The 19,593-nt window shown below is 34.7% G+C and overlaps 2 protein-coding genes and 1 non-coding gene across 3 annotated transcripts; 2 read left to right on the top strand and 1 right to left on the bottom strand.

The window, feature by feature from the left end:
• The first annotated feature begins 5,969 nt into the window (after nt 1-5,969).
• Nucleotides 5,970-7,559, top strand: LOC109813609 (uncharacterized). Its single transcript, XM_020377828.3, has one exon. It carries the CDS (start codon nt 6,205-6,207, stop codon nt 7,201-7,203), a length of 999 nt encoding a protein of 332 aa, XP_020233417.2. The 5' UTR covers nt 5,970-6,204; the 3' UTR covers nt 7,204-7,559.
• Nucleotides 7,560-7,637: 78 nt separating this feature from the next.
• Nucleotides 7,638-7,716, top strand: LOC114916868 (small nucleolar RNA Z122). The gene has a single exon (XR_003805518.1). It is a non-coding gene; the product is annotated as a small nucleolar RNA Z122 (small nucleolar RNA).
• Nucleotides 7,717-11,509: 3,793 nt separating this feature from the next.
• LOC109813591 (SNARE-associated protein-like protein) lies at nt 11,510-16,763 on the bottom strand. Its single transcript, XM_020377796.3, has 3 exons — nt 16,463-16,763; nt 13,047-13,211; nt 11,510-11,753 (listed from the first exon to the last, which is right to left on the bottom strand). The coding sequence occupies exons 1-3, from the start codon at nt 16,677-16,679 to the stop codon at nt 11,737-11,739; spliced, it is 399 nt and encodes a 132-aa protein (XP_020233385.1). The 5' UTR covers nt 16,680-16,763; the 3' UTR covers nt 11,510-11,736.
• Nucleotides 16,764-19,593: the final 2,830 nt, after the last annotated feature.

Genomic DNA, 19,593 nt, shown 5'->3' with positions numbered 1-19,593 from the left:
AGATAAAAATTAAAGAAAAATATTTTACAGAGATCAAAACTAAAATATATTTATTTCATAAGACCAAAAACAAAATTTAAAATTTTTGAAGGATGAAAAACAAATAAAATTTTTATAGGGATCAAAACCAAAATTCACTCATTTTATAAGGTGTTTTTCAATACAACTTTTATAAAATAGATAAGATTTATTATATAATATATATAAGTATTTTTTTATATCAAATAAAATTACAATGACTATCATATTATTAATTTTTAATAATTTCTTAAATGTAATAATAAAATAATTTGATTGTTTATGTTTTATTTATTACATTAAAATAAATATGTAGATAAAAATAATTATTAAGCTTTAATTTCGGGAAAATAAAAAAAAAATAGAAATATCATGCCAATCTAATTGTTCAAAAAGTCCACAACTCACAATTTGTATAAGGTCAAACTTCGACATCAATTTAAAAGGAAAAATTAAATATGGGCCTTTTTAACCCAACCTATTATAACTCATGAGTTGTATTAGACAAGTTTAGAATGAGCAGAATAACCCATTTTACTCAATTATTATTTTAATAAAATCATGTCAACATAGCTAAAACACTAATGGTGTGTTTGGAGAATGTGATTCAGTAGGGATTGAAAAAGAAAGAGAGAGATTATCAAGAAATTAAAAAAAAAGGTGTATTTGAAGAAAATAATTTAAGTGAATTTGTGAGAAAATTGTGGTGGAGCTCATGTGGATTTAATTTCACTTTTATATAGGTGGATTTGTGTGAAATTTTTTACAAAAAAAAATTGTACAAGACTAACCCTACAATATTGTCTAAATGTATTTAAAATTAATTAGTAAACGATAAAAATATAATTATCTAAATAATATATTTTATATAAAAATCTAACCATATAAAATATAAATTTAAATATTATTTTTTATTTCTCACCTAATTCCACTTTATTTTTGAGGGAAATTCCACTTTATTAAACAATTACAAATTTCATACTATTTTTTACTTATTTACTCTCAAATTAATTTTCACCTTTCTTTTGTTCCCTTGGATTCTTTCCCCTCCCCAAACAAAACACAAGTTAAATGAATGTTGTTACATCTCTAACAAGAAATTTAACCACAATGATCAATGGACAAAATTCGTGAATTGTATTTCGATAAATTTCTTCTCAAACATGTCTAAGAGAAAAAAAATAAGAAAAATAATGAAATAAATTTTTCTCTTAACAAAAATAATCTTATACATTTATATATGTCTTTTCACATTAGCTTCTTTAAAGTTAAATTAATTTATTTATAAACTTTTTTTTTATAGAGAAGTTTATTTAACTTTTTTTTTTAGAAATGCTTTTAAAAAAATTATTTAAACAGACCTCGTGATAAAAAGGCGTTTATTTAGCAAAATCTTATTTTTATATCGAGTCATGTTTGTCTCTAATTTATATTGAAGTAAACTATTATTTGTCTTTCAGTTTATAAGGTATCATTCATAGTTCTTGACTTTAAAAGAAGAAGATGAAATTATTGGTATATTTGGGCATTCGCATTCATCTAAAATTAGATGTTTTTAGCTAACACTATTAGAATTAGAAATGCTAATTTAGCATGTTAAGTCTCACACAATGTCTTAGATGTGTGATCACGTGACATTCATGTTAATAGTAACAAAAATAAATAATTAAAATTATTCTTTTCCCTTAAATAAAATTTAGTAGTAGTGGTTGGGTGAGGAGGGGTTTTGGTAGTTAGAAGCATGAGGACCTAGGTTCAATCCTCATTATGATCATCATTGTAATCTTTCCTATCTTTACAAAAAAAAAAATAATTTAGTTTCATGTTATAGGAGTATTTTGCTTTTCATCCTTTTAAAATAAAATTTATTTTGTCTTTGTAATTTTATTTTTTATTTTGCTTCATTTTGATTACTGATTTCAAGTTTGTCTATAACTTTCTTTATCCATTAAAATTAGAATGACGACACAAAATTTGAAGATATCTCGACTCTTATTACTAGGTCAATCCTAGTAGTTAGGTTTGTCCATCAAATCAAATGGAGAAAATTACACAGCTCAAAAAAATAATTATTTATAAGAGAAAAAATTGAGAAGATTTAAAATAAAAATAATCAAAATTAAAAAGATTAAAACAAATATTGCAAATGCAGAGTACAAAACTTAACCCTCACCTTAAGCATTATTAATTTTTTTTTAAAAAAATCTTGAGTTTACAAATTTTGTGCCTAGTGACCTCACTTTGTTACCAATGCCAAGTATTATTTAATTGTTTGAAGTTTCTTTATCCTTTGCAATTTGAATTATTGTATTAAATTTAGAACTTGCATGTTTTGTATTTTTCTTGCATACCCCTTCATAAGATAAATTCATATTGTACTCCTAGTTTTTTAGATTCATGATTATTGTGAAAGTCATTTTTTTTTTCTATAAAGTCCATATAGGAAAGAGAGCATGTATTGATGTAAAAGCAATGTTATCAAACTTGACTTGGTTGAAAAATTAGGTCGGTGAGTATAAGGACGAATTACTGAGTCAACAATTAACCTACATGACTTGATTTATATTAAAAAATTATAAATAATTAACAACATATAAAATTTATACTTCAAATTAGATATGATAAACAAGTAAAAATATATTATAAAATTTCCATAAACAAACATTAAAATTTTCAATATTATAGACACTTTCATCAAATCAAAATCAAAGCAACTGATTAACATAATAAACAAAATTAAAATAAAGCAACCACCACCCAATCCTATCAACAAGCAATAAACATAATAAAAAGAAATTAAAATGTAGTTAATGACCCACACTCTAGAGCAAGATTGTGTTGTCGTGTGATGAACAAATGATGAACTCGTCGTTATACAACGAGGACATAAGACAAATGATAACAACTATTGAAGGTTGTGTCGTTGTATAATAAGGAGATGATAGACACACCACATTGACAAGGTCACATTACTGTTGTTGTCAGAATGCGCAACTGCGAGAAAGGAGAAACAACAAGCATTGTGTGTTGCAACTCAAACTGTGTGATGGAGGAGAATGACAAATGGAAGTGACAGACAAATAGAGGATAATCACGAATATTGTATTACTAAAATAAAAAAAATGCATTAACTTGGCCAGGTAGCCAAATCCGAATCACCGTTTTTAGCAAATCTGCCGAGTCAGACCGGTTAAATGGTCGGTTTCCAGGTCAACCCTAAAATAAGACTTGGAGGGATATAGAAAAGCTGTAATTAATACACACAAATGTGGGAGGGTCCATGAGAACACCATGGCTTAATGGAGTAGGTATTATATTGATTGCATTGATGATAATACAAGAATATGTTGTATTTACTTTAAGTAGTTTAAATTTGAAGTTGCTCACATCTTTTGGAAGTTCAAATCTTGGGAGAAAACTCAAAAGAACTGCAAACGACAGGTAATGAGATTCGACAATGGAACTGAATATGACTCTGAAAATTTTAATAAGTTTTGTGAAGATTCGAGTGTAAAACACCGGTTGACAACACCATATTCACCTAAACAGAATGGCACTGCTAATAGCTAGGTGCTTGCTTCATGAGAAAGAATTACCAAAGAAATTCTTGACAGAAGAAGTAAATAGTGTAGTATTTTTGCTTAACGGTCCATCAGCAAAAGCTTTGCAAAAAAAGACACCATTTGAAGCATGTTATGCTGGCAACTCAAAGTTTCTTAATTTGAAGATATTTGAGTGTAAGAGTGTTTGTGCTTTTCTTACATTCCACATGTTAAGAGGGATAATTTGGACAAGAAAGCATAACCTATAATCTTCGTAGCCTATAACTTAATTTCAAAAGCCTACATTACCACACCATGACAGAGTAATTGTTAGAAGGGATGTGAGATTCTTAGAGCTAGATAGCTAAAATTGGAAAGATGATAAGGTTGAATTTCAGGAGGAGAACAAGGACATAGACGAAGAACCGACCAGAGGAACAAGATCATTTGTCTGACATATCTATCAAAGGTGTAATGTTTCCATCATGGAACCTGCTGAATATGAGAAAGTTGCAATTGATAAAAATTGGATAAATGTGATGGAGGAGGATCTCAAGATTAAAAAATCAGACATGAAAATTGATGGACAGACCTAATGATGATATATAAGAAAGTTAAGAGTCAACTGGGTTTATATGACCAAGTATAAATAATAATGGTTGTTAGGGGATATGCCCCAATTTTCAGGGTGGATTTTTTTTTTTTTTTTTGAAACATTTGCTTCAATGGCAAGGTTGGATACCATAAGGATGTTGTTCGCACTTACTGCACAAAATAGTTGGGCTATTCACCACGTCAAAGTAGTAAATATTTGGGTGTCAGCAAAAATATGGAAAAGTATTAAGAAAGTTCAACACGGAGAGTGCAAACTTGCTCCAACTGTAATGAATCAACAAATAATAATGAATATCATGAATTTTGACATATTATTCAAATTTAATAACATAATGAAAAAATATTAATGTATGAAAAGATATATTTAAAAAAATATTACTTAAAAGATATGAAACTAAAATTAATTAATTATTAAAAGATTAAAAAATTATACTAATTATATTTTTTTATTCAAACTTTTCCATTTATGTTATATTTTTTTATTATTAATTCTATTACTTTTTAAATTTTATATTATTTTTAAAAAATTTAGAAAATTCTTTCAAATCTTTTAAATTCTTAGGTATAAATCTATTAAAATTTATATTATAAAATCTTAATTATAAAAGTCTTTTAAAAAATCATAAAAATCATTACATTTTTACAAAATATTTTAAAATTAACAAAAAAGTTTCATATTAAAATAGTCGTATAAAATCTTAATTCAATAAATCAACCTAGACGTGTGTTTGTTTTTATAATTTTAAATATACATATATTAAAATTTTCACCGTAAAACTAGAAAAAAAATAACGTGAAATCTATATTATCTTGCTTCACAATTGACGTAAAGTACAATTATAAAACATTGAACCAAACATGCTATGACATAAATAAGATGATTTTTTTTTTTTTTAAATTTCTTTACAAAACTGTATCCAAATAACACTTTGCAAATTCAAATACTAAAAAAGTGTTGATTACTCATTTATGGTATAGAAAGCGAAAGGTAAACCTCTTTCATTAAAATTAGATTTTTTCCCTAAATTATTATTTTTATTTATTCAATGTGATTTCTTTATTATTAAAATACTTAATTTGATCTCTTCCTATTTAAAAAACGATGTAAACTTGTTCTTTTTGTCTAACTTAGACCAATGGCGTTAATTTCTTATTCATGTAGTTCCACATTTTAATTTCATTGCGTCACCTTTACAATAAATGAACAGTATTAGTTTAAATTGAACAAAAATATGACATAACATCATTTAAAAAAAATATATTAAAGAAACAAACGGAATATTTTAATAATAAAGGTTTAAATTGAACTAATTAAGTAAATTAATAGAAAAAAAGTAATTTAACTTTTTTTAATCATCATAATCAGTTTTGTCAATGAAATAAGCAAACACAACTGTTTATTATCATTATTATTATTATACTCATTTTATATTTATTTGACAGAATATTAAATAATCAATCAATCTATCACATATTAAAAGAATTTTGAGTTGGGTCATACAGATTATTTAAATACATCATTCATAAAAAAAGTAAAGAAACTAAAAAAGAAATTAATCATAAAAAGTATATGAATAGTAATTTTATGAATGTTTTAAAAATCATTTTAAGGAAAATTAAGATTCTTAGTTTTATGCATTATCAGCGTAAATATTTTTATTAAAAAATAATAATAGATATAATGTTTAAAATAAATATCATAAAAATTAAAAACAGCCACAAGACATGGTTTGTGAGAGAGTACTAATGATCCTGCTTTCTATGAATATTATAGTATTATATATATATATATTTCTTTCCTGCTGGAAGGCAAGGAAAAAGTAAACAAGAAAACAAAGCGAGAGAGAAAAGTGGGGGACACGTGGCCCTAGTTTCCATGTACCTGGAGAGAAGTGTTATATATGCAAGTCTTTGTGGCAGCCACCATCGTTAACCTTAACACACACAGCACCAACACCAACACTCCTCCATCTTCATCTTCAAAACCACACTCTTTCAACACTCTCCACTGTTGCATGATCCAGCATCAATGGCCTCGGCATGTGTGAACAACCTCCCAGAGCCCTTCCTCCCATGGCTCCCCACAACCTCCCCTGACCCAGACGACTTCGAGTTCCCCCTTGACCCACCTGCCACCATGCTCCCCGCCGACCAGCTCTTCTCCGACGGGAAACTCCTCCCCCTCCACCTCAAACCCCCTACCCCCAAATCACCATCCTACACCGCCGCCGCCATCACCACCACCACCTCCACCTCCACCACTGACCCTTACCTCTTCTCCCCAAAAGCTCCCCGCTGCTCCTCCCGCTGGAAAGACCTCCTCGGCCTCAAGAAACTCTACCCCACCACCACCTCCAAAACCCAACCTTCCACGAAATCCCTCAAAAACCTCCTCCACCACCGCACCACCCCCAAATCCACCTCCGAAAACGCCCCCTTACTCTCCGACTCCGAATCCCTCTCCCTCTCCTCGCGCCTCTCCCTCTCCTCCTCCTCCTCCTCCCACGACCACGACGACCTCCCTCGCCTCTCCCTCGACTCCGAAAAACCAAACCCTAACCCTAACATTTCAATCCACCGAAACCCTAACCCTAACCATACATCTAACCCTAACCCTAACCCTAACCCTAGAATCCGCCTGGTGAAGCCCCGCGCCGCGTCCTTCGACTCAAACAAGTCCCAATCGGACCTCCCCGCGCGCCCGGGGCGGAGCCCGATCCGGCGGGACTCCGACGCGGTGGTGTCGAGGGGAGTGTCCGTGGACAGCCCGAGGATGAACTCCTCCGGGAAGATCGTGTTCCAGAGCCTGGAACGGAGCTCGAGCAGCCCCAGCACGTTCAACGGCGGGCCGCGGTTCAAGCACCGCGGAATGGAGCGGTCGTATTCGGCGAACGTTAGGGTTACGCCGGTTCTGAACGTTCCGGTTTGTTCCCTGAAAACCGGTTCGGTTTTCGGGTTCGGACAACTCTTCTCGTCGCCGCAGAAGAGAGAGAACAAGGGGCACCAGAGTGGGAGGACTCGGAATTGACGGGAATGCCCCTGTTTAAAAAGGGTAACCAGTAACACAACCGATTCACTACCCCCTTTTTTTTTTTTTTACCTTTTTTTGCCACTCTGTTGTCTAATCTCGGAATGGAAATATTGCAGGAGAAGTTGTTTGGGGTTGGGGGGTGGTTGATTTTATTTCATTTTCTTGACTTTTTTTTTATTTTAAATTAATGTAAATACGCGAGGTGGGCTGGGCTGGGCTCTGTTGTTGTGATGAAAAATGGAATCATGAAAATGATGGTAAAGAAGAGATCCATTTACTGTTTAACATTTTCTTCATTTAGTTTTTTATTTTTATTTAATAATGGAGAAATGGATTTCTTTTTGCTAGTGAAATATTTCGAGATCTGTGGAGGGAACATGTTGAGTTTATCTAAGTTTTCTTATTCTTTTGTTGTTTATGCTGTGAAGTGTTTTGGGAAATGATGCCAAAAATGCAAACAGAGGCGCCAGCTCTGCTGAATTATTATTTGCACGTCAGTCTGATCCCAAACCTTGATGGCTTGCAATTAATTAAGCTTAAGTTTTTGTTTTAGCTAGATGACAATTTGCATTTGGTGTATATTTACTTATTTATTTTTGATTTATGGGGTGTGTGGTCCACACCTGAAGGTCAGTGTGTGAACTTTATGGAAGATTCAATTGGGTGGGGCAGGGTTCTTTTTCTTTTAAACAAGATGTGTACTTTGATTGGGGACATGGGATGAGTTCCCAGAAGGGATTATGAATAATTGAACACAATTTCACTATTAAATTTTCCCTTTGTGTGCGTGAAAGATGTTGGTGGAGGGGTGGAGCAGAACATTCAAAAATAGGGTCAACTTGATCCCATTGGAGTGAAAAGATCTCACTCCCGGCCATCATTATGGGTCCGTCTCTAATTAGATATGGTAGGACCTTTCCTGTTTGCTGCAAGCAATGTGATATTTGCTATAACCGATGTGCATAATTGAGGGAAAGGATATGTTCAAAAGTTGAATGCCTTTGGAGATGGACCCCCCTCCCCCCATCGTGAAAGAAATGGTTCTAGTTCCGTGGTACTATCACGGGGCCTCACTCACATTCAAATTATATACTGTGGGGGGGGATTTAACTTGCAATTAGAAACGACCCTCTGTCGGTTTAGTTGCCTCGTTCCATTCACTAAACTATATATACTATTTGCTTGAATCTTATTTTATACACGCTTCCTTGTACTCTACTACTCGTACTAAAGGGCAACGGAAACGAAAAGTGTACCAACCAAGAAGATAGATAGCATATAAGTAATGATGGTTCCATATTTTTCAAAAGTTAGGAAAATGCTAAAATCACGTGGCTAACATGTTGCCATACTTGCAGCCTAGCCTAGCCTAGCCACCATAAAAGCCAAAACCCATGTGAGAGAGCGGGCTTTTTTATTTGTCTATACAAATTAATGACGGATGTGGATGGGAGGAGACAACTTCTTTCCTAACTCACTTTTATAAAATCATAGTGTTTCGCTTCAATCTTATTATTTTATTCAATCAAATTCTTCGCCACTTCTACCCTCCTTTTTTTAATAAGATAATAAGAAACGTACTTGAAATTCTTCAATTTCATGTGTACCCTTGTTAGCTCACTTTACTCATTCTTTTGGGTTTACCGTGATGATAAAAGGGTCGACTTTTTTCGATTAACTAGTTAACAGTATGCTTTAGCTTCATAATAACTCGTAAGAACGCATGAAGATATTATAACATTAAAAGTGGATTATGTAGGCATAGATGGGATGGTTATTGTGTATACTAGAGTAGTTAATTTATTGAAATTATAGTTTTGATAAGTTAGGGATAATATAAAATGTGAAACATGATACATCATACACGTGAGTTCGTTTTACACGAAATTCAGTTGTCGTTGTCCGGCAAAGTACCGGGGTTTGTCGTGCGCAGTCCCGTCCCATCGTTCACTTGCGCGCATGCTTTGGGGTCTGGGGCTCTGTCTCTGTGGCTATGAACTAATCCCTCCCTACTATTTGATTTGACATTTTCTCAATCACGCCTTACCTACACAAGCCACAATATACTTCCTCCATATCCATCTCAATGAATAATCCTCGTTTTATAAATTTTCAATATAATAGTTTAATTCATTTGTAATAGTTTTAATAAATAAAATTTATTCTTTTAGAACTAGAAATGTTTCATAGGATTTTAATTTTAAATGAAAAATATTTAACGGGTATCGGTGCATGTTTCTACGTTGAAGCACCCTATAGAAACAAATTACAGCGTGAACCTAAAACCTACCTAGGCAGCATTTGCAGCCATGAGCCATCCTATCATTCTCTACTTTTATTATTTTATTTTTATTTATTTTAGGCGACTCCGTCCATGTCCATGCTTGGTTTTTGATGCATTTGATATGATATGGGTGTGGTGTTTGACCAGTCCTAAAGGGGTAGTCCCCGTTATAATACCGCATTTGTTCCCATTAGAGTTTGGGCTTTGTGACAACGTGAAAATGGATGCACCTACCCACACTTCTTTTCATAGTCATGCTGCCAATGTCTGTTTACTGTGTCCCAATACAGCAATGCAAGGGTTAGTTCTGTCTTTACACTTTTGGTGGGAAGTGTTGTGGCATTGTAGGGTCACATGCCCCCAAGTGATTCCCTCAATCCAAATAAAACCCTTACCCTGGATTCTTGTCATATTTTGCCAATTAATACTTAATTGCACTATGAAAGCCTACCTGTGTGACGTGACTTATACTAGTTTGTTTAACGAGCTCAACTTTGTCATTACTTTCTCTTCGCTTTAAATATAGGGTTGAGGATACGTGCAATCATTTCTATCTTGCGAGGTAAATCAGCTGAAAAGCAGCCCCAGGTAAATTAATGGAAGCCCTCAAAGTCTAAAAGATTCTAAACTAGCCAGAGCGAGAGGCTGCCATTAATTAAATATTGAATAAGTGTATTTAAAGCATGATCTTCATGATCTGATTTTCTGTCTCATAAAGAAAACAATTTGTTTGTTGAATAATAAGAGAGCCTGCAAAAGGCTGAGGGGTGAGTTTGGGGGCATCAAAGAGAGAACGTGCTTATGTACAGTCGGGTCTCTGCACAGATTCCCCCTCATCCAATCCCTTTAACCCTATCATATGCATCACTGCCAACCCCCCCTCTCTCTTGCATAGGGAGTGGGTCAGTGCACAAAAGGGATGAGAAAAGGAGGTGCTGTTGCTAAAATGCTAACGGCTAAAAAGGCTGAGGTCAGTATCTAAGATGCGGAAGGCAGACAAAAATAACAAAGAATTTCTGTATAGTGAAAGATAAATAGTTAATGAGCTAAAATATTTGATTAAATTAATCACTTCTCACACATTACTTTTGAAATGAAATTTGAGGGGAAGAAATGACCGACTTGGGAACATATCTTTGTCCTCATCTTCATCTATATTGCAGTGTCCCCTTGTAAGATTGAAGGCCAGGTGCGTTGATGGATGTTTTAGAAATAGAATAATGCCACACCTGTGAGGTCCGTACTAAAGTGTGGGGGCATGTGAACTACTGGAGTTCACATCACAGTATCTTCATGAGCTGGACTACGAAGGATAATTTGTTGTTGTTATGTTAGAGTATGTCATAAAACTGCAATGGGTTTGGGTCCCTTTGGAATTTAGTACTGCATGGACAACTTTTTACGGTTTTACTGTAGGACGGGATGGTGCTGAGATATTTCCTTTCCTTTTCTTCTTCCCTCAGCAGTGCAACAAAACGACAACAGCAAACATAGGCATGATTCTGGCCATTTGCTTCGGGTAATAAGATCTGGTAATGCTTGGGAAATTTTGCATGTGTCACCATATCCTTCGAATCTTATGCATTTATATATAAACATGCACGGCATTCATATGTTACGACTCTATCACCTTCTAGGCATCTAGATGGTGCGGTGCATAGTGGACCCAATAGTTCAATGGAATTGGGTTGCAGACTTTGTTTCACAAGTTCAAGAAATTAAATAGGCCGATTTACTACCAACAAGCAAAGTATGCTAATTTAGATGGGGCACCTGCTAAGTAGCCCCACCATGCAATGGGTTACTGTTTTTCTCATTTATTTTTCATTTTCTAGCTGCAGGAAATGGGATATGACAGGCTCCTTGTAGGATATGTATATAAATTTGAAATAAAATGGCTTGCAAATACTATTATAGGCAATAGAACATATAAATTCTTAAATGCAACAGAATTATTTGTAAATAAACTAAATTGTGTCATTGAAGGCAAGTTTTCTGTTTAAAATAAGAATTCATTAATGAATGAAATGAAAAATTTATTTTATTTTTGAGATTTCAAGCACAAAGTGATAATCAAAAGTAACCTAAATACAGCTTGTGACTGGATCCCAATTCTGAAGTCCTTAACTGACACCAAGCTGGTATGTGCCTAACAACTAACAGGAATAATTCAATTTAAGGGGTTAGGGTGCATTACATAGTACAAAGGGAAAAAAATTGAAGCAGATGACATTCACCCAGAACCTTCAGTGGTTGTTTTTCTCTGCAAAATTACAAACAAAAAAATTGGTGTAAAGAATTAAGAACATGAATACAAAAGGTTCAAGTATTAAATTATTAACAAAATCGATGCTAACTAGTTTGCTACAAGCCATTCATCATTTTAGTTCTGGAAATTCTTTGAAAAAACTTTTTATCCAACTACTAACCATTGTGATTCAAGCAGTATCACTATTTTATCTGAAATATCTTGTGCACGTTATCAACATTCAGATTGCCAAATCCTACTCAGCTCAAGGTGCCTTGCTTATTTATTTATTTTTTTTGCAGGGACAGTACCTCAAGTTCTTTGATTCTTGTCAGAATCATATGGTAGATATCACAACTTATAGAGTTGTCAAAATCTTCAGTGGCCATAGAAGCAGATTTAAGCATACTGACCACTTTCCGAATCAAGCCAGAGCAGCCATGATGCTTCTGGGCTAGCTGATAAGATAACTATCACAATGACTCCATGATTGATCGCAATATGCCAGCTAGAGTGATTGATCCAAGTGTTTTCTCATGGAAAATGTGTGTGGGGTTCAAGAGTTCCTCTTAAAGACTAAAGGATAAAACTCGATATTAAAGTAATGAAAAAGTTGTCAGGGAACTTTCTCCAACAAGAAGGAAAGCAGGTCACAGCTAGGATAAGAAGAGGAATCCTGAAGTCGTATTCAGTGATGCACAATGATGTAGTTCAGGTTATAACTTCTTAGCACGAAAGTGATGAAAGACAAATATTATTAACTCCAAATATATAGCACAAAATATCAGTTTTCCATGGTATTTATGTGTAAGGGAGTTTTCAATAATTCATTTGGTAGAGGAACAAATTTGTAGTCAAGGTTCCAATGTAGGTGACAAGAATAAACTCAGACGGTTGTCAAGCTCGTAAACCTCAACACCCCATTCTTGGACAACTTAACAAAGCAAATAACATTCTACCTAAACTAATCATAATTATAAGACGATTTACATAAAACAAAACAAAAATCCTGTTATATATAGCACATATATTTGAAATCATTTGAAAAGTCACTGGCCCGCAGTTAAAAAGAAGGGAGACAATGACAAATAATGTAATGCCGACCCTTTCAGATAGATTGTTCACAAAAATGGTCAGATAGTAGATCAGAGTAAATTTTATTTAAACATTGAACAGAGCAATCAAACTATATACTGGCTAAAGAGAGCATATATGAAGGGGAAAACCCACCAATAAAAAGTCCAACACTAATAGTTACTATTTAATAGAAAATAACTAAAAAATAAAGTATATGGAGACATTCTATACCATGATTGGTGCCAATAGACAGCATGCGATCAATATTATCAATCCGCCCTTGTATGGATTTTAGAAGTAAATTCAGCGATAAAACTCTTTTCCTAACACTAGAAATCTTGGCAGCATGCTGCATTATGAATGGCAAAGGTGCATCTTCAAGTAACTGATCAAGTTCTGCCAAAAGAAAAGATGAATTTCAGGTCAGCAAATTGGAAACCTAGAGTACTAAGAAATAAGACATCCTAGGGTAATAGGAGAAGCTTTAGCATAGGCATTAAGCATTACTGAAATATAATTATAGCATGTTATCAAAGGAAACCCGAATTTGTATACTACAGCAGCAAGTTTGATATGCTAATGAATACTCCATGGAGAGCAGAATGCCAGAAAACAAGATTTTTGTCATCATGCAGACAACTATATAGGTTAAAACACTTTTTGCTGGGAGCTAAGAAATGCGTTTTTCACAAAACTTGCTACGCTGTACCATAAAGATGCTTACTTCCGCATTCCACTGAGATGGAATGGAGTCTGTTCTAGTGTTTTAAAATAAAATAGTTAAACCAATATGTTAATTCAAATTAATATTCACTCCTCTTAGTAAAACACTCCCACACCAGGAGCCTATGAAATGAACCCTTCACAGAACTTGCCCATGTGGACCATATAGCACGTCAGATTAACATATTCCATTATATGAATTTTTTATGAGGGTTACTAAACCAAAGGCATCATACCAGGATCGTCAGTTGCAAACAGTAATTTAAGAATGAAAAACTGGAAAATTCTTCATGAGGGTAAAATCGAAGGCATATACCAAATTAATAACAGAATCATATCACAAAAATTAATTGAAATTTTCCAAGAGGAGTGTCAGCAACACAATCTCTAAATCATTTCTCCCAATACATTCTCTCCTATTCGTTAAAATTTATTGAAAACTACAAAATCATGAAAAGTTCATTAAATAGGATGCGGGACACACAAAATTTTATGATTTCCAATAAATTTCAATTAATAGGAAGGAGTGTGTTCAAATTCAAAAGAGAGTATGTCCCTAGCATGTCTCAACTTCCAAAAATTTTACCAGGCAGCACCATAAAAAAAATCCTTTCTCCAACAGCAACTAAAGCAAGTCGATGCCTAAATATTAGAGCATCTACAATGGGGGTTGCTTATAAGCAACTCCCTATGCCACATCACTGCCACATCAGCTCTGGCTCACTTTATGAGTTGCTTAAATTTTAGCAGAATTGTAGATGCTCTTAGCATTAAGTTACCAAAGATACAAAAAAGGCCAAGACTAGAACTGCTGTGCAACTTTGGATACTTGTAAGATGAACAAAAGCTCCAAGTCTAGCTGCAGAACTCAAAATGCTGTGCACCTCCACTACATTAAGACAATGCATCTTCATGAATTGCACATTCTTCATTTTTTCCATTACACATAGAATAACAAAAAATATTTCATCTCTTTATGCCTTTTCCAAGTTTCAAAAATATTAAACTTAGAAAGACTAACCAAATGTTTTAACCAAGTACTAAAGGTACCTACTTTTCTCATTCAAGACTCAGGTTTGAATTGTTTCCAAAGCATCTGGTAGGGACAAACCAAGGAACCACATGCAAAATAGTGGAATTAACTGTTAATCTCTCTTGACCTCATAGCAAAGTAGTAGTCAATAGTCAATACTGCACTATAGTGACAATGTGGAACAGCCTTGGGCCACCATGGTATTCAAATAATGGAGCAGTTTTTCAGTAGCGTTGCAGCTGAAATTGAAGCCAAAATTGCATTATTTCATGGGCTATAGCAGCACAACAGTGTTGGGTTTCACAAATCTTGTTCAAAGCTTTATTCACACAACATGAACTGCTCTCTCAGTGCTTGCCTGATTGTTTCTAGTAGGGGTGATCACAGTTTGGTTTTTAGACAAAAACTCCTCTGAACCTATTCGGCTCACGAATTTAAAGTTTAAACAAAACAGGATACTGGATTATATTAGAAATTTAATCTGGTTCATAGGCCAGGTTCAAACACATAATGACAAACAGAATGTTTCCCCCTAACAGAATCACAAACACAAGGTTTCCCCCTAACAATGTGTCTCCTCCTTCCACTGAAACTGATAAAAAAAACTACCCTTCTCCCCTCTCTGACTTCGTCTACAGTATATATTAAATAATAACTGTCACATGTAGAAAATAACTACCTAATAACACCAAACAATAACTACACTCCACTAAAACTAAACAATAACTGCCACGTTTAAAATTATAACTGGCTTTTTTTTTAACATAAACCTTTAGTGGCCTATCAAAAATTGGCATATCAGAACCAAACATAAAAGTAATGTGGTTCAATTTGAATGCAATATCAAATTCAAACCAAACCAAACCAAACAATAACTGCCATCCACATTTATAGCATTTTCAAGGCTGTACGTTATATATGTCACTATCCTATATTAATAACTATGAGCAAAACCTCACTAATACTAGTTGTACATCCAAAAAGTGAATATTCGCATGTTAGGCCTGTCCACAGAATATGCTCCTTTGATACAATAGTAAATTGAATAGAATAATGTTACAGATTAATGCCATAGACATTGCTTACTTCACATGTTTATAGAGTAGCACACATAATGATTTTCTCAGCATGTGCAAGTTCACTTGATCAGGCCACACACAATATACAATTTTACAAGGACCTCAATTCACCAAGGAATCTAAGGGTGTATTTGGATTAGATTAGCTTCTTTTTGGTCTAAACAAAAAACTTGGGAAGAAAAAAAAAAGTTTCCAAACATGCTCTAAGCCTATGTCCACAAGCAAACTTTGAACTTGAACCTGTTTGGATACAAATTAGAAGCACTTTTGAAAGTTTCTCAATTGAAAATAAAAAAAATATTTTCTAATAAAGAAGCTTTCAGAAACACTTCTAAGCTTCGTATCCAAACAGACTCTTAGTCAATTTCCAGAAACCATAACTCATTCTTGTATACTAAACATGTTAACAGTGATACATACAACAGCAAATTCCTCCAATAATAATAATTGTTGATAAACATGGTAGAGTCCAAAGAGAGACGAAAATTCAGAAAATCAGTGAGAAAAATTATAGACATATTACCGATTCAACTAACTACAACCAACCATCTAAGTAACTCCAATTTCCTAACCAACCAATTCAACTAATATCCATAACAATAATAATACCATCAAAAAAGGAAAAGAAATAACCTACTTGCAGTGCACGAAACATGAATTGAATCTAACTTTGATTAGTGTTTACTGATAATAAAAATATTTTTTTTAAAAAAATAAAAAATAAATAAAATAACACAGTTGCTAAAGCTGAAAAACATGGCGCAATGTCGAAGAATCGGAAGAGAAAAACAGATAAATCAAAAAGGATAAACCTCCGGTGAGGCGATCGATGGCGGAAGAGAGGTGGTCCTGGCTTTTGAGAGTTTGCTGAGCTCTGAAATCGAAATCGCTAATCACCGAAGAGAGCATCGAAGACAAGCCTTTCGCCAACACGTCGGAGCTCTGCCGGAGGGGATCGTCGGCGTCGGAAACGCGGGAACTCGACGGTTCCGTTTCAACAACCACGCTGTCGTTTTCCTCGGCTTCCATTGTCGTTTGATTCAGTTCGGTGCGCTGAAGTGATGCTGTGACTAACAGGACTGAAAAGAGTCACTCATGTCCTTAACGACCTTCGCTAATCCTTTTTTTTTTTTTTTTTGATGCCTTAACAATATATAATTGAGTGATATATTTAGTAAATTAAATCTCTTGTATCAGTCAGAGTATTTTTTTTAGAGTTTCTTTTAATTTTTTATTAAATTTATTTTTCTATTTATAAATTAAATTTTAATATTTTTAAATAAATTATCAATAATAAAAATAATATTTTAAATATCTATTTTTATTAATATTAAATACAATTTATATATATTTAAATATAATTGATTATAAGTTTTATTTATATATTTCGTTTATGAGAGATCATTTATTCCATTATTTTTATTCTCTCTGCATTTTAATTAGAATTAGAGATTTTCTATTCTCTCCCAATATGCTTTTTTGTTTGTACATGTATATCTCTTTGAATGTGAAGGACTTTCCTTGAATATTTATTTTCTTTTTGTCTATTTTTGCATACTCGTTATATTTGTTTTAGTCACTTAGGCTTAATATACTTGACAAGTAACAAAAAATAGTTTCATTGTGTAATTATACTTAGACAAGTAAAAATAAAAATTCACTAAATGATGTTTTTTTTTTGTTATTGGCAATTTGAGATATTTGTCATTTGATTGTTGTTATGGAAATTTCTAAGAGACATTACCAGAGAAAAGCATGCAAGGTAAGTTCTCAATTCTTTCATTTATCTAAAGCTTCTAATATTAATTTAAAAATTTACTTATCCATTTCTTTCTTTTTTTCCTCCTATTAGATAAGTTAAACATGATGAAAATAAAGATAGATAATTAAATTCTTTCATCTTCTTTCTTGATGAATAAGATACACATCTTATTGTCAATACAACTTGCAATTACTAAAAGGTGAGCACTATCGGATTATGCAAATTATTAGATCGTTAAAACATTATATAGAAAACTAATTTATTATTGAACATTGTTGTTTTAAATTTATGACATTAAAACTTTATGAGAATGTATTATATTTGAACTTGTTCTTACCGGAAATCTGCTGTGGAGCTGATTCGCCAGGTAAGATCGGTGAGCCTCCTTCACTGGTACGCTTGTGTTCCAAGATGGGGTGGTACCTGCAAAAGAGACTCCGATGCTAAAGTTAGTGTTTGTGGGAGTATCAGTCTCGTATAAGTAATGCACGTACCTTAGTGTGAATTAGGGTTACTTTGGGCCTTGGGCCTGAGATAAGATATGATAAGATTAGATGATGGATCTCGTCTGGAGCGAGATCCCTTGAGATCAGTTATGATCTACTTGGATTGCGAGCCGATGACGCCTAGCGCGTGTCCGAGGTCACTCCGCGCTGTGATGTCGAGCTCAAGCTCGGCATAGCAGTACGAATAGTACACTAGCCCCCCGAGCTCCGAAGACCGTAGGTCGAGGAGTTAAGACCGAGCTTGAAAAGGGGTCGTGACTTTTCGCGTACGCCTATTTGTCATGACGCCATGTGTCATAACCATCACCTCGTTCCCATAACGCGTGGGCAGCACGGTGACAAGATTGTATTTTTTATTTGTTTGATGACGTGGCCTCTTTGGGCCGATGTGGTGTTCCGATGTCCATGTTTCATGGTCGGGCTGAGGAGCTCGGCAATAATGAGCTTACTGCTTGGTTAGACTGGTAAACCTTTGACCGAGTCAGCAGATTGGAAGTTGGCAACTCGGCTGACTAGCCCCCCAAGCACCGAGTGATGTAAGAGCAAAGGGGTTTCTGAGGAGTTCCCAAATTTTTTGTTTGAAGGTTCAAATTCGACCTTGTTAAGTAGATGTGATCTCAAGGTTCGAACTCGACCTTGGTTAAGAAAATGTGATCTCAAGGTTCAGACTCGACCTTGGCATATCAAGGTTCAAACTCGACCTTGGTTAAGAAAATGTGATCTCAAGGTTCGGACTCGACCTTGGCATACCAAGGTTCGAACTCGACCTTGGTTAAGAAAATGTGATTTCAAGGTTCGGACTCGACCTTGGCATATCAAGGTTCGAACTCGACCTTGGTTAAGAAAATATGATCTCAAGGTTCGAACTCGACCTTGGTTAGTCGTCATGGTTAATGTGCCAATATCGAAAATGTATGGGAATGAAGTTGCTTTGTTGATTTATTTCTGAGGGGTGCCTCGTTAAAACCTTCCTTGGCCAAAAACCCTTTTCTTTAGTGGGAAAAAAGGCTGAGGAGGAAAAAGAGTACATCCCCTGAATTTACAAGTTAAGAGAAATAAAATTTGAGGTGGATGAAATTCCAAGTTCCAAATTTTCCTTTGGAGGGGTCTGTTCTTGCTTCTCCCCATAATCGCCAAACAAGGTCACCAACTTTAAATGTTCGTGGCCTGACCTTGGTCTTGCTTTCCTTGTGGTTTGTCGCGAATTGCCTTGCGGAACTCGACATGCTCCTCCATCTGGATGTACCTAGCAGCGCGAGCTCGGAGCTTGTCCATATCGTGAGGGGTCTCACGGCATAGGCTGTCGACGAAGGGCCCGGGCTTGAGTGCCATGAGCATGGCATGCAGGGTGACCTCGGGGTTCATATTTTTGATCTTAACCGAGGTGGCTGCAAATCGCTCCATGAACGCCCGAAGTGGCTCGTCGTCGTTCTGTCTGAGGCTGGCCAGGGCGGTCGAAGTGATGTGGTGAGATCGGCTCGTTGCATACTGCATTGTGAACCGCCTGACCAGAGTGCTGAAGCTGTCGATTGACTCGGCAGGTAGCTGGGTGTACCAGTTGAGCGCGACCCTTTTGAGCGAGGTCAGAAAAACCCTACACAGAATAGCATCGTTATTGGTGTAGAGGTTTACCTGTGTGGTATATAGGTCGATGTGCTCATCGGGGTCCGTCGTG

Source organism: Cajanus cajan, chromosome 10, assembly GCF_000230855.2.
Source record: "Cajanus cajan strain Asha chromosome 10, NIPB_CcT2T_4, whole genome shotgun sequence".
Classification (NCBI taxonomy): Eukaryota; Viridiplantae; Streptophyta; class Magnoliopsida; order Fabales; family Fabaceae; genus Cajanus; species Cajanus cajan.
This window is presented reverse-complemented; position numbering and strand designations above follow the sequence as displayed.